This window comes from Schistocerca piceifrons, chromosome 1 (genome assembly GCF_021461385.2).
Source record: "Schistocerca piceifrons isolate TAMUIC-IGC-003096 chromosome 1, iqSchPice1.1, whole genome shotgun sequence".
Lineage (NCBI taxonomy): Eukaryota > Metazoa > Arthropoda > Insecta > Orthoptera > Acrididae > Schistocerca > Schistocerca piceifrons.
Genome location: NC_060138.1, coordinates 767,093,370 through 767,108,900, shown reverse-complemented (window position 1 = coordinate 767,108,900; position 15,531 = coordinate 767,093,370). Strand labels below are relative to the sequence as shown.

At 42.2% G+C, this 15,531-nt stretch overlaps 1 protein-coding gene across 2 annotated transcripts in view; it reads left to right on the top strand.

Annotated features, from left to right (window-relative positions):
* Positions 1-15,531, top strand: part of LOC124712331 (conserved oligomeric Golgi complex subunit 7) — a 79,848-nt gene that overhangs the window by 22,334 nt on the left and 41,983 nt on the right. For both annotated transcript variants that reach the window (XM_047242637.1, XM_047242629.1), the window contains exon 7: positions 4,372-4,580. In XM_047242637.1, coding sequence (XP_047098593.1) covers positions 4,372-4,580 — 209 coding nt within the window. The remainder of the gene's footprint in view (positions 1-4,371; positions 4,581-15,531) is intronic.

Below are 15,531 nucleotides of genomic sequence, written 5' to 3'. Positions count from 1 at the left end.
GTTCACGGGTGCCATTTGGTGTACAAAACGTTCATTACGTGTGTTCTAAAACTACTCCCTAAATTCTTTCAGCTGCTGTCAAGACTGTCAAGTGCATTCACCCCGTTGTGCAAGGAATCATATAAAATCCACCTAAAGCATTTTAAGGGAGCTACAGGACGTGAGATTTGTACTCTGCTGTCCCTAAATGAGAATCCACACTCTTAGCTCCCCTATAATGCGTCATGTGATGGAATGTCCATGATGATACGTGTGAATGAAGTGTCCAATTTGTTTCAATACTGACTTTCAAAATATATTTCATGTCTGTGTTTTGACACTGTCTGAAGAAAGTTTGCAGTCTAAAACAGGAAAGGTGCTCAATTATAATATTTACATGGTTTGTTTCAGACTTCCGTGAAAATATACATAAAATGTGAAAGATTCAGAAACATTGCACTCTTTCTTTCTTTCTTTCTTTCTTTCTTTTTTTTTTTTTGCTACTGCCATGCTTTTTAATTACATTCAAAGTGTGTTGTTGTTGTTGTTGTCTTCAGTCCAAAGATTGGTTTGATGCAGCTCTCCATACTACTCTACCCTGTGCAACCCTCTTCATTTCTAAGTAACTACTGCAACCTACACCCTTCCGAATCTGCATAGTTTATTCATATCTTGGTCTCTCTTCACAATTTTTGCCCTCCATGCTTCCCTCCAGTTCTAAATTGGTGATCCATTGATGCCTCAGAACATGTCCTACCAACCAATCCCTTCTTCTAGTCAAGTTGTGCCACAAATTCCTCTTTTCTCCAATTCTATTGAGTACCTCCTCATTTAGTTACATGATTTACATGTCTAATCTTCAGCATTCTTCTGTAGCACCACATTTTAAAAGCTTCTATTTTCTTCGTGTCTAAGCTGTTTGTAGTCCATGTTTCACATCCATATATGGTTAAATTCCATACAAGTACTTTCAGAAAAGATTTTCTGACACTTAAATCTATACTCTGTGTTAACAAATTTCTCTTCTTCAGAAACACTTTCCTTGCCATCGCCAGTCTACATTTTGCGCCCTGTCTACTTCGACCACCTTCAGTTATTTTGCTGCCCAAATAGCAAAACTCATCTACTGCTTTAAGTGTCTCATTTCCTGATCTAATTCCCTCAGCATCACCTGATTTGATTCAACTACATTCCATTATTCTTATTTTACTTTTGTTGATGTTCATCTTATATCCTCGTTTCAAGACACTGTCCATTTTTTTTCAACTGTTCTTCCAAGTCCTTTTCTGTCTCTGACGGAATTACAATGTCATCGGCAAACTGCAAGGTTTTTATTTCTTCTCCCTGGATTTTAATTCCTACTCCAAATTTTTTTTGGTTTCCTTTACTGCTTGTTCAATGTAGAGATAGGATAACATTGGGGATAGACTACAACCCTGTTACACTCCCTTCTCAACCGTTGCTTCCCTTTCGTGCCCCTTGACTCTTATAATTGCCTTCTAGTTTCTGTACAAATCTGAAATATCCCTTTGTTCCCTGTATTTTACCCCTGCCACCTTCGGAATTTTAAAGAGAGTATTCCAGTCAACATTGTCAAAAGCTTTCTCCAACTCTACAAGTATATAAATGTAGGTTTGTTTTTCCTTAACATAACTTCTAAGATATGTCGTAGGGTCTGTATTGCCTCATGCGTTCCTGTATTTCTGCAGAATCCAAACCGATCTTCCCCGAGAGTGACTTCTACCAGTTTTTCCATTTGTCGGTAAGGAATTAGTGTTGGTATTTTGCAACTGTGATTTATTAAACTAACAGTTCAGTAATTTTCACGCATGTCAGCACCTGCTTTCTTTGGAACTGGAATCATTATATTCTTCTTGAAGTCTGAGGATATTTTGCCTGTCTCATACATCTTGCCCACCAGATGGAAGAGTTTGGTCATGGGTGGCTCTCCCAAGGTTATCAGTAGTTCTAATGGAATGTTGTCTACTCGCAGGCCCTTGTTTCTACTTATGTCTTTCAGCACTCCGTCAAATTCTTCACGCGATATATATCTCCCAACTCATCTTCATCTATGTCCTCTTCTAGTTACATAATATTGCCATCAGGTACATCATCGTTGTATAGCCCCTTTATATATTCCTTCCACGTTTCGGCTTTCCCATCTTTGCTTAGGACTGGTTTACCACCTAAGCTCTTGATATTCATGCAGGTTGTTCTCTTTTCTCCAAAGGCCTCTTTAATTTTTCTGTAGATGGCATCTATCTTACCCCTAGTGATAAATACTTCCACATCCTTACATTTGTCCTCTAGCCATTCTCTCTTAGCTGTTTTGCACTTCCTGTCGATCTCATTTTTGAGATGTTTGTATTCCTTTTTGCCTGCTTCATTTACTGAATTTTTATATTTTCTCCTTTCATCAATTAAATTCAGTATAATATTCAAGGATTTCTATTAGCCCTTGTCTTTTTATGTACTTGGTCCAGTGCTGCCTTCACTATTTCATCTCTCAAAGGTACCTGTTCTACTTCTACTATATCCCTTTTCCCTGTTCTTGTCAATCATTCCCTAATGCTCCCTCTGAAACTCTCTGCAACCTTTAATTCTTTCAGTTTATACAGGTGCCATCTCCTTAAATTCCAATCTTTCTGCAGTTTCTTCAGTTTTAATCTTCAGTTCATAACCAATAAATTGTGGTCAGAGCTCACATGTGCCCCTGAAAACGTCTTACAATTTAAAACCTGGCTCCTAAATCTCTGTCTTACCATTATATAATCAATCTGAAACCTTCCAGTTTCTCCAGGGCTCTTCCACGTGTACAACCTTATTTCACGATTCTTAAACCAAGTATTGGCGATGGCTAAGTTGTGCTCTGTGCAAAATTCTACCAGGCGGTTTCCTGTTTCATTTCTTACCCCCAGTCCATATTCACCTACCACTTATCCTTGTCTTCCTTTTCCTACTGTTGAATTCCAGTCTCCAATGACTATTAAATTTTCTTCACTGTTAACTATTTGAATAATTTCTTTTATCTCATCATACTTTTCTTCAGTCTCTTCATCATCTGCGGAGCTAGTTGGCATATAAACTTATACCAATGTTGTAGGCATGGGCTTCATGTCCATCTTGGCTACAGTAACGTGTTCGCAATGGTGTTCATAGTAGCTTATCCACTTTTCTGTTTTTTAATTCATTATTAAATTTACTCCTGCGTTACTCCTATTTGATTTTATCACCCTGTTTTCACCTGACCAGACGTCCTGTACCTCCTGTCACTGAACTTCAGTAATTCCCACTATATCTAACTTTAACCTATCCATTTCCCTTTTTAAATTTTCTGACCTACCTGCCCAATTAAGGGATCTGACATTCTACACTCCAATCAGTAGAGCGCCCGTTTTGTTTCTCCTGATAACAACATCCTCCTGAGAAGTCCCAGCCCGAAGATCCAAATAGGGGTCTATTTTATCTCCGGAATATTTTATACAAGAGGATGCCACCATCATTTAACCATACAGTGAAGCTGCATGCCCTTGGGAAAAATTAGAGCTGTAGTTTCCCCTCGGTTTCAGCCGTTCACAGTACCAGCACAGCATGGCCGTCTTGGTTAGTGTTACAGGGCCAGATCAGTCAATCATCCAGACTGTTGCCCCTGCAACTACTGAAAAGGCTGCTGCCCCTCTTCAGGAACTACACGTTTGTCTGGTCTCTCAACAGATACCCCTCCGTTGTGGTTGCACCTACGGTACGGCTATCTGCATCACTGAGGCATGCAAGCCTCTTCACCAACGGCAAAGTCCATGGTTCGGTGGGGGGGGGGGGGGGGGATGATCAAAATAACCATTTATTATTGTCTTGTTCCTGTAGTGTGTGCATAAGGTGTGAGAAATGTGACAGCAGCTATGAATATTAGGAACATGTAAATTAATAGTTATTAAATCCTTTTTCCTATTGATTCACAGCAGTGGAAAATGTTGGAGGTGATCAGTTTTGGTTTCACAAAATTGATGACCACCAGTAAAAATGAAAGGATGCAGACAGAGAGAGGAGTAAGACAAAAGCTGGAAGTACATCATGTATATGTAGGTGAATACAAGGGCAGTTTGTAGATGATGTACATATTTATGAAGCACAGCAAACAATAACAAAAACTGACAGCATCTTGTTCATACGGAAACATTCAGTCATTGCTACAATGTAACTTGCCTATTCATGGTAGTCTCATTAGCTACCCACTGTCACAAATACTTTCAGTGTTCATGAGTAGCAACATTATCACCATTTATTCAAAATGAGTAAAAGGAGCTTTTAGTTTTGCTTTTAAAAATTAAACAAGATTGTAAAATATGTATGCTAATATCTGAAGTTGTCCTCTACTTCTATTGCTATCCACAGACCAGTCACTAATCTACGTACAAATTTTCACATCAATTGGTCGGCTCCCACAGCTGCTTAAATATTACCATAAATGCCAAAGGGGTGCACTTCTGCATCAGTGGGCATCTCTAGTCGAAGCCGAGGATGGTGGTGTTCATGAGTGGCTGCGCCAGCTCTACGACTCTCTGCTATCTGGGTGGCATGAGCGGCTGCGATGGTGCTCACAGGTACCCTCTACTAGTCTGTCACTCGGACATCACAGTGTCATGCAAATTGATTTTCATACTTTTGATGGAGATTGATTATGAAATACGGAGTAATTAATTCATCTTTCTTAAACAATTCTTTCTTGATGAAATGTTGATTTGCCTATTTAATATATTACTTACTTAATATATTACACCTGTTAATGCAGAAATTAATATCAACGTAATATCAGGAACTGGTAACTGACACAATTTTTAAGCAGTTATAGGAATTGTAAATGTTCAGAAGTAACTTCCTCTGTAATGTAAATTATTTTATATGTATGTGGTGTCTGTTCTTTCGGACACATCCCATAGAATAGACACCACAAATACAGGGTGAATCATCTAAAGCTTGCACCGCAAATATTGCAGAAATGGAAAATGCTATTGATATATGGTTTTCACAGAATGGATTGGTAGCCAGAGGCTTGTATTTTTAGCCAATCAACCGATCATAATAAGACTTGGAAAGTGTATTTTTTGTGCAGACATACACTTTTTAAAATGGAACAGTGCCTATTGACATTAACAGACAAGAAGTATGGTAAATTAGAATGCCTGTGATGTTTGTTTCAGGAATCTAGTGTGAGTCATTTATCACATTTTGAAAAGTTCCCACAATGACACTTATGCAATACCTGTGGTAGCAAACAATAAGGAACAATATGAGTGCATACAGTAGTTACGTGGATTCTGAACAGTGACGAGACAATTGACCATCACAGGTTATGTTCAAAATGACCACCAGCAGTGACAATACACACTTTCATTCTGGTATGGAACAACTGGTGCATAGATGAACCAGACTGCACTAATACTTCATCGCATATCATCAGGTGTAATTGGTATGTCCTTGCAGTCTAGTTAAGGGGTACTTATTGGTTGCAAAAAATGGAGAAGAAGATTTTTTTTTTTTTTATCGTGTGCATGTAGTTGAGAGTATGACGAATCCAAGTTTTCAGCTTCCAATACCCTCAGGACAACTGTTTGTGGCCAAAAAAACATAAAATTTTGGCCCCTATTACTTGGAAACTATGCACCCCAATGAAAGTTTTACCATTACCAAAATTAAAGAGCTTTAAATTTTTTGTTGAATGATCTACTTAAAAGTCAAAATCAGTGCAGCCATTTGGCTGCAATGAGAGGTCAGAGTTTGTTCATTTTTACCAACTTGGCTAAAAAGTCTCCACGAATGCCTGTAACTCAAAAACAGCTACTCCAAATGGAAAATGTCAAGTTATCAGAGTTGTAAAGCATGAAATTTCATGTTACAAAAGCATCTAGTTTTTGAGTTTTAGGCACTATTGAATGTTCATACACTGGAAAGCCAAACTAATTCCATTTTGTGGTTTTTTGTAATTCAAAGATATTCAGTGAAATGAAATTTCGAATAGGAAGACAAAAAATCTGTCACACCTTCAGGCGTAGAGGTATCTGTAGATCACCCTCGATTGACATACCATAAACAGCCAAGGCTGCCATCCCCAGCTTTCCACTGATATTGTTTCTGTTGTTAGCTGTGCCCAGTCTTCCTGTGTTGTGCAAGGGCATGGTAACAAAAGTACGAAAGCGAAGCAGATGAGGACAGGGACTTAGCCTAGTGAAGATATGAGTTGCATATGGTGAAATCCATTGAGATAAGTGACTTTGACAAAGGACAGATTACTGTTACACAAAGCCTATGTACGAGTATCTCCAAACCAGCAAAGCTGGTCGAATATTCACGTGCTACCATCGTGAGCATCTACAGTAAAAGGTAGGAGTCCCAGTGAAACCACCACTATGCGCTAAATGGTTGGACGTCCATGACTATTCACAGAATGTGAGGTTAAGAGGTTTGTCTGCTTTGTACAGTGGGACAGATGATATGTGGCATATCTGTCGAAAGAGCACAATACTGGTGCATGCACATGTGTTTCGAAGCACACTATTCATTGTACATTGTTGAACATGGAGTTCTGCAGCAGACGACCCCTGTGTGTTCACATGTTGACCCAACAATGTCGTCAAATATGATTGCAGTGGGCACGACCATTGTAATTCAGTTGTCGATCAATGGAAATGTGTAAGCTCTTCAGTTAAATCACATTTTTGCTACACTAGGTTAATTGTCATTTCCACAAATGCCGGCATTGAGGTGAACAGTGGCTCTAAACATGTAGTGTGCCACAGATGCAGGCTGGCGGGAACATTATTATGCTGTGGGAGACCTTCTCCTTCACTTGCATGGGACCTGTGATAGTAATCGAAGACACGCTGACAGCTGGTAACCAACTGCATTGCTTCAGTCTAGATGCCTGCCCCAACAGCTGTATCATCTTTCAGCACTCTAATTGTCCATGCCTTAGAGTCATAACCATATTACAGTGCTTTGAGGAGCATTATAGTGAACTCACGTTGATGTCTCGGTGACCAAATTAACCCGATGTAAATCCTATGGAACGCATCTGGGTCGCTGTCAGGTGCCTTCACTGCATAGCAAATTAGTGGCCCAGTGGCCCTTTACTTACATGAATTACATGACCTGTGCGTAGACATCTAATGCCACATACGTCCACAAACCTACCAACAAATTTTTAGATTGCTGATACACAGAATCCATCACATATTGCGTTCTAAAGACAGACAAACATGCTATTAAGCAGGTGGTCATCTGCTCTATAAGGTTGGCACATCAGAGAAAAGTTTGGAGCCATCTGTATGAAATATAACAGATCACATATTTTGATGGATACCCAAGTGATGCTTCGCAGAGGGGAACAAAGTCTTCTGAAAGATCTCATCATTTGAGGGCACCCAGTTCTTTATCAGGTATCATTTTCAATGAAGATACAAATGTTGCAGTTGCACAGAAGTTTCTTGCAAATGAGACCTACAAGAACTGCTTAATTTTGGTGCCTATGGGGAAATTTGAGGATGGAGGCATTAAAGTGCTAAAGGCAGAAGAAGATGCAGATTCATTAATTGTGGAAACAGCTGTTTCCTAAGTTGCCGAGTCTGACCGTGTGGCAATTGTGACCGAGGACATTGACAGCTCGTAACGGGTTGGGGAAACAACAGCAACTTGTACTTCCAGAAATCGGGAAGAGGGGAATCAGCAGGAGTGTGGTACTCCAGTCATTCTTTCAATTTCGATCCTGCATTTGCCCTTATCAACTGTGCGTTCACAGCATGTAATACTACATCCCTTTATTTTTTTGGTCAAGGTAAAGTGAAATTACTAAACCTGTGGAACAATATCCACACTTCAAAGTGCAAGCTGTGAATTTGTTAAACCCTCAGTCTCTAAGATCTAATAGCACAGGCAGGCGAACAGCTGATGTTCGCACTGTATGAGAATTCCAGCTGCGCGACATTGGATGACCTCAGGTACGAGCTTCTTGTAAAGTCTTCCCTGAGAAAATCTTTCAGACTTGAAAGGCTATCGCCAACATCAGTTGCAGCAAGGTAGCGTTCATTACAATCTTACCATCAAGTGCAGTCTTGGATGGGGAATAAAATTGATCCGTGCCAGTGGAGCTGGAAGAAAAACTTATCAGGCTTGTTTCCTTTGATGGTGATGAAATATGCGGCATCACACACGCTACTGAAGATGGTTTCCTGCTCATGCGAAAAGGATGCACAGCAATACGTGGATGTCGCAAACCTGAACTGAACTCTTCCTCCACATGCAAACACTGTTGTGGCTTAACTTGTGAGATTGCTCCAGAAATTGAGCTTGAAGAGGATAAGGAAGATATGGAAGATATGTTGTGGGATGAGGAAGCTGGTGAAGGTGCCGCAATGGATCCTGAAGATGGGATGCTTGACCGGGACATGCTGCAGTCTTCCAAATGACCTCAAGGAAATTTGATGAAATGTGAATCTCTGATATTTAAATTGTATTTTGTAATATTGTCATGCCCTTTTATTTGTCCATTTCCACAGTTTTTTATATTACTTACACGTAAATATATATTAGCCATTACTATGTACTCGGTTTTCATTTTATCAACCCACTCATACCAATTAAAGGAATGGATAAAAATGAATAAAAATATACGAGTTAAGAACATTAAAACGACATACACAGAAAATGTGTGAGCTTATTAGAGAGACGTCTTCCCCCAAGAAATTCCATTTCATTGTATAACTTTCTCTTAAAAAGTGTAATTAATTTGGCTTTCAAGTGTATGAACACTTAGCAGTATCTAAAACTGAAAAACTAGATGCTTTGGTAATATGAAATTCCATGCTCTACAACTTTGATAACTTGACATTTTTCTTTTAAAGTAGCTGATTTTCAGTTATAGGCATTGGAGCCAATTTTTTAGCTAGTTGGTAAAAATTAATGAAATTTGACAACTGATTGTGGCCAAAAGGCTGCACTGATTTTAACGTTTAAGTAGATCATTCAACACAAAATTTAATGCTCTTTGATTTTGGTAATGATAAAATTTTCAGTAGGAGCCTTAGTTTCTGTGTAATAGGCAAAAACCTGAAGAAGTGCCAAAATTTCCTGGTTTTTTTTTTGGCCATAAAAAGTTATCCTGAGGGTATCGGAGGTCAAAAACTTGGATTCAACATACACTCCTGGAAATGGAAAAAAGAACACATTGACACCGGTGTGTCAGACCCACCATACTTGCTCCGGACACTGCGAGAGGGCTGTACAAGCAATGATCACACGCACGGCACAGCGGACACACCAGGAACCGCGGTGTTGGCCGTCGAATGGTGCTAGCTGCGCAGCATTTGTGCACCGCCGCCGTCAGTGTCAGCCAGTTTGCCATGGCATACGGAGCTCCATCGCAGTCTTTAACACTGGTAGCATGCCGCGACAGCGTGGACGTGAACCGTATGTGCAGTTGACGGACTTTGAGCGAGGGCGTATAGTGGGCATGCGGGAGGCCGGGTGGACGTACCGCCGAATTGCTCAACACGTGGGGCGTGAGGTCTCCACAGTACATCGATGTTGTCGCCAGTGGCCGGCGGAAGGTGCACGTGCCCGTCGACCTGGGACCGGACCGCAGCGACGCACGGATGCACGCCAAGACCGTAGGATCCTACGCAGTGCCGTGGGGGACCGCACTGCCACTTCCCAGCAAATTAGGGACACTGTTGCTCCTGGGGTATCGGCGAGGACCATTCGCAACCGTCTCCATGAAGCTGGGCTACGGTCCCGCACACCGTTAGGCCGTCTTCAGCTCACGCCCCAACATCGTGCAGCCCGCCTCCAGTGGTGTCGCGACAGGCGTGAATGGAGGGACGAACGGAGACGTGTCGTCTTCAGCGATGAGAGTCGCTTCTGCCTTGGTGCCAATGATGGTCGTATGCGTGTTTGGCGCCGTGCAGGTGAGCGCCACAATCAGGACTGCATACGACCGAGGCACACAGGGCCAACACCCGGCATCATGGTGTGGGGAGCGATCTCCTACACTGGCCGTACACCACTGGTGATCGTCGAGGGGACACTGAATAGTGCACGGTACATCCAAACCGTCATCGAACCCATCGTTCTACCATTCCTAGACCGGCAAGGGAACTTGCTGTTCCAACAGGACAATGCACGTCTGCATGTATCCCGTGCCACTGAACGTGCTCTAGAAGGTGTAAGTCAACTACCCTGGCCAGCAAGATCTCCGGATCTGTCCCCCATTGAGCATGTTTGGGACTGGATGAAGCATCGTCTCACGCGGTCTGCACGTCCAGCACGAACGCTGGTCCAACTGAGGCGCCAGGTGGAAATGGCATGGCAAGCCGTTCCACAGGACTACATCCAGCATCTCTACGATCGTCTCCATGGGAGAATAGCAGCCTGCATTGCTGCGAAAGGTGGATATACACTGTACTAGTGCCGACATTGTGCATGCTCTGTTGCCTGTGTCTATGTGCCTGTGGTTCTGTCAGTGTGATCATGTGATGTATCTGACCCCAGGAATGTGTCAATAAAGTTTCCCCTTCCTGGGACAATGAATTCACGGTGTTCTTATTTCAATTTCCAGGAGTGTATTTCCAACTATATTCAAAAGATAGAAAAACAAAATCTTCTACCTCATTTTCTGCAAGCAAAGGGCCGTTTTTGTTATGACGCCACTACTGGACTATTGTAGACGAATGTCTTTCAGCTTTCCGCACAGAAATAAGTGTATAGGCATCAAATCCAGGGAATGGGGCAGCCAAAGTACAGGTCCTGTTGCAAGTCCGATCCAACGATTTGTAAACGGTTTGTGAAGACATGCTGTAGTATTTCTTGCACAGTGGGCTGGCAGCCACCATGTTGGTACCACATGTTCCGTCTAGTCTGCAGAGGAACACCTAGCATCTGTGGAAGATGATCTTGTCAGAATTCTGCAATATACTTAACTGCATTCTTCAATATGTGTGTGATAAATGGGCCTATTAGCTGATGGTCCACTATCCCACACCACACGTTTACATTCCATGGACACTGGCATTCTACCTGACGAAGCCAACAGGTATTGTCAACAGATGAATAGTGCATGTTTCAGCAGTTTACCTGGCCATGATGGGCAAATGTGGTTTCATAACTAAACAAGTTAAACAATATATCTGAAGTATCCTGTCTTAATACCCACGTACAGAAGTTAACATGATTTTCATAATTACTTCCCTACAGCTCGTGATGGGAAGAGATGTAATAGGGACGGAACTGTCATTGATGAAAAATGTGTAGGACACTTGCCTGACTCATGCTAGTTCCTTGTGCAGTCGTCAGGAGCTAACATTGAGATCAAATGCAACAGCAGCAAGAACATTAATTTTCCCCTCTTCTGTCATCATTCGTTTCCTTCTGTTACGTTGTCTATGTTTTACACTACCACTCAAATAACTGTTGAAGAAGTTGGTAAATAACTGCTGAGATGGTTGACATCTGTTGAGGTATCCCACTACATACACTGAACAAGAACAAACTGCATTCATCCTATACTCTCCATACACCATGAGCATCTCAGCTTTTTCCGCATTGGTAAATCCCATTGTCCACTCACAAACCATTGCTTGGACTGTCATACACTAATTGACTGGTGTGTCACAGTGCAATCGTGGAACACACAAGCACGCTGTTAGCAAACATAACAACATCATAGGTGGTAACTACGCAAGTTGAACAGCACAGACAAGTGAGTGTGGAAACTTTTCAAAATACAATATCTTGTAAATGAATCCTGCAACAAACAACACTGACATTTTAATTTACCTTGCTAATTTACCCTACTATTACCTGGCAGAAGGACTCTGCCTTCTTGTCAGATTCATCACCCTGCAAACCCTGCCACAGTGACCCCATTCCAGAAATCTAGAAGAACCTCCAGTCTCTCCTTAAATCCTTAAGCCCGTCCCAGAACCTCTCCCCAGAGTCCATCTCTCTTCTCATCCTTACCACTGCCCACACTCCTACCTTCTACATCCTTCCTAAAGTCTATAAACCCAACCATTCTGGCCGGTTTCTGTGCCCCCACTGAGAAAATCTCTGCTATTGTAGATCAACACCTTCAAACTATTAGCCACAACCTACCCTCCTACATAAAAGATACCAACCATTTCCTCCACTGACTCCACAGTTCATTTTCCTTTACGACACGGTGCCCTACATGTCACTATTGATACCACTTCTCTTTACAATAACGTCCCTAATGCCCGTGGACTTACTGCAATTGAATACTATCTTTCCCAATGCCCAATGGATTCCAAACCAACTACCTCCTCCCTAGTCACCATGACCAGCTACATCCTCACCCATAATTAGTTCTCCTTTGAAGGCATTACCTGCAGACAAATCTGGGATACGGCTATGGGTACCCACATGGCACCATCCTATGCCAATCCATTCAGGGGCCATCTAGGGCAATCCTTCCTAAACACCCAGGATCCCAAACCATCTAGCCCCTTCCCTGTTCCCATTCCAGCACTATGCAGCCCTCTATTCCACCAGCGCATCCAGTCTCTTTTTTACTTCACTCTTTTACCACTGCCTTTCCACTCTCTCCATCTAACATCCCAACTGCACCTTGCTGCCCTACTTTCCACCTCGTCCTTGCACACTCCCAGTAGCTCTTACCATCCCCCACCCCTACCCTGCTATCCCTCACCCTATGCTGTGAAAGTCACCTGGTTCAGAGTCATTGATGACATCTTCGTGATCTGGATTGAGGTTGAGGACATCCTACCCATATTCTTTCAGAACCTCAACACCTTCTCCCCCATTTGCTTCACCTGGTTGTACTCAACCTATCAAGACACCTTCCACATTGTTATCCTCCACCTCAATGATAGCTATATCAGTACCTCTGTCCATATCGGATCTACCAATACCTCCACTTCGACAGCTGCCACTCATTCCATACCAAGCAGTCCCTTCCATACAGCCTAGACACCCATGGCCATCACATCTGTAGTGACAAGCAGTCTCTTTCGAATTATACCAAGGGTCTCACAAAGGCCTTTACATATCGTAATTACCCTTCCAACCTTGTACAGAAACATCTCCTATACCTTATCTTTCCCCTCACCCAGCACCTCACAAAGTCCCACCATCCGTCCACAGGGGGCATTCCCCTCATGACTCTGTGCCACCCAGGACAGGAGCTATTGAATTACTTTCTCCGCCAGGGTTTTGACTACCTCTCGTTGTGCCCTGAAATTAGAAATGTCCATTTCACCACTCCCACAGTGGTATTCTGCTACCCAACAAACCTGCACAACACCCTCATCCATCCCTTTACAGTCCCTCCTCCCAACCCCTTGCCTCATGGCTCATATTCCTGTAATAGACCTAGATGCAAGACCTGTCCCATACATCCTACCACCACCACCACCACCACCACCACCACCACCACCACGTACTCCAGTTCGGTGACAAACATCACCTATTCCATTAGAGGCAGGGCTACCTGTAAAACTAGTCATGCAATCTACAAGCTAAGCTGCAAACATTGTGCTGCATGTTATGTGAGCAAGACAACCAACAAGCTGTCTGTCTGCATGAATGGCCACTGACAAACTGTGGCCAAGAAACAACTGGACACCTCTGTTGCTGGGTACTGCACCAACACGACGTCCATTTCAATGAGTGCTTCACAGTGTGTTCTATCTGGATCCTTCCCATCAACACCAGCTTTTCTGAGTTGTGCAGGCGGGAACTCTCCCTGCAATATATCCTACATTTCCATAACCCTCCAGGCCTCAACCTCCATTAGTCATTGTCCTTACCCATCTAGCCCCTTCCCTGTTCCCATTCCAGCACCCCCTCTCTCTCCCGCCCTCCATCTAACCTCTCGACTGCACCTAGCTGCCCTACTCTCCACCTCATCCCTGTATGTACACAGTAGCACTTCACCATCCCCACCACTACACTCTATTCCTCCCCCTCCCTGCCCCAGCCTCCTCATTACCCTCACCCAGTTGCCTCTCTCATAATGTGCTGCTGCTGCTGCTCGCAGTCTGGATCGAACTGGCAGAGACTGTGGTCATGTACATGTGAGTTGCATTTGCGTGAGGTGTGTGTGTGTGTGTGTGTGTGAGAGAGAGAGAGAGAGAGAGACCTATTTTTGACAAAGGCTTTGTTGGCCAAAATTTAAACTTTCTGACTCATTTTACTGTGCTTTCCTGCGACACAGCAGCTCCACTGTATGGTGAGTAGCAACTATCCTTTTCATTATATTGTTACATTCCATCCTGGATTTTCCAGTGTTTGATTTACCCTGTTTGTAGTTTGTTAATGTCTATGGCATTGTTCCATTAAAAAAGCTGTATATTTACATGAAAAATACACTTTCTAAGTGTTATCACAATCTATTTATTGGCTGACAGTATGAGCCTCTGGCTACCAATACATTCTGTGAAAACTACACTTCAATAGTACTTTCCATTTACGCAATATTTGCCGTGCAAGTTGTAGGTTATTCACTCTGTATATAATTAAAGCAAGGACAGTCAATAATCCCTCCAGTGCAGATGCACAGCAGGCTTGAACTCTTACAGGAATCAGAGAAATGCTGTGTGTAATGGGAATAATGGACAAGGGGCACGACATTAGTAGTGTGTGGATAAGTTAAGAATTTGGGTCTGATGGGTGGTGTGTTAGGGTAGTCCATGCAGTTGCAATGACCATTGTGTCCAGATGGTGCAGTGGCCAGCGCATCTGCCTAGTAAGCAGAGGACCTGGCCTCGAATCATGGTCTGGCACAAATTTTTAACTTTCCTCATTGATTTAGATCAATGTCTACTTGCAGCCAATGTCTATAGTTCCTTTGTGTTGTAAGTTATTTAACTAGGCAGTATGTTTTGTTGTATCAGATTTAGTCTTCCTCTTCAATGACTCTGATGACACAGCTACCTAGTCCAGCTGCTAAGTGCATGTGTAAAATGGAAGTTATTGTAAATGAGGGGCTAATTTATGTAAGTAGGTTTTATGAATAAACAGATTGTTGCTTACTTCATAGAAAAATGTATGAACATAAAAAAAATAAACAGAAATAATTAAAAAGCAAATAAATTGTCTACTCATGGCAATTACTGGCTCTACAATACTTTGCTGGAGATAACCCTGTTCAAAATAGTATGCACTTCTTCCCCTCTGAACTGTAAAAAAATCTCACTCACTTACAGGGGAATTAAAAATATTTTATGGAATCTGAAGTGTTTGGCACAGTTTGCAGCTACACACATTATTGTGAATTATTGTTAAGCATCAGGAAAAAAATTCTAATACTGAATCTCAGGCTTTTGAATTATTTATTGGGTACGTAGTTGAGTTACCAGATGAGTTAGATAATTATCAGATCAGTATTTGGGTGTCCACTTGCTCCAGTAACTCCTCTACAAATTGAGAAAGTGACTGAAAATTTATTTATGTATCATGATGGAAAGCTACATCAATTTTGAGTTATCCGTTTTGCTCCAGGCCATTATTTAAAAGCCAACGCCA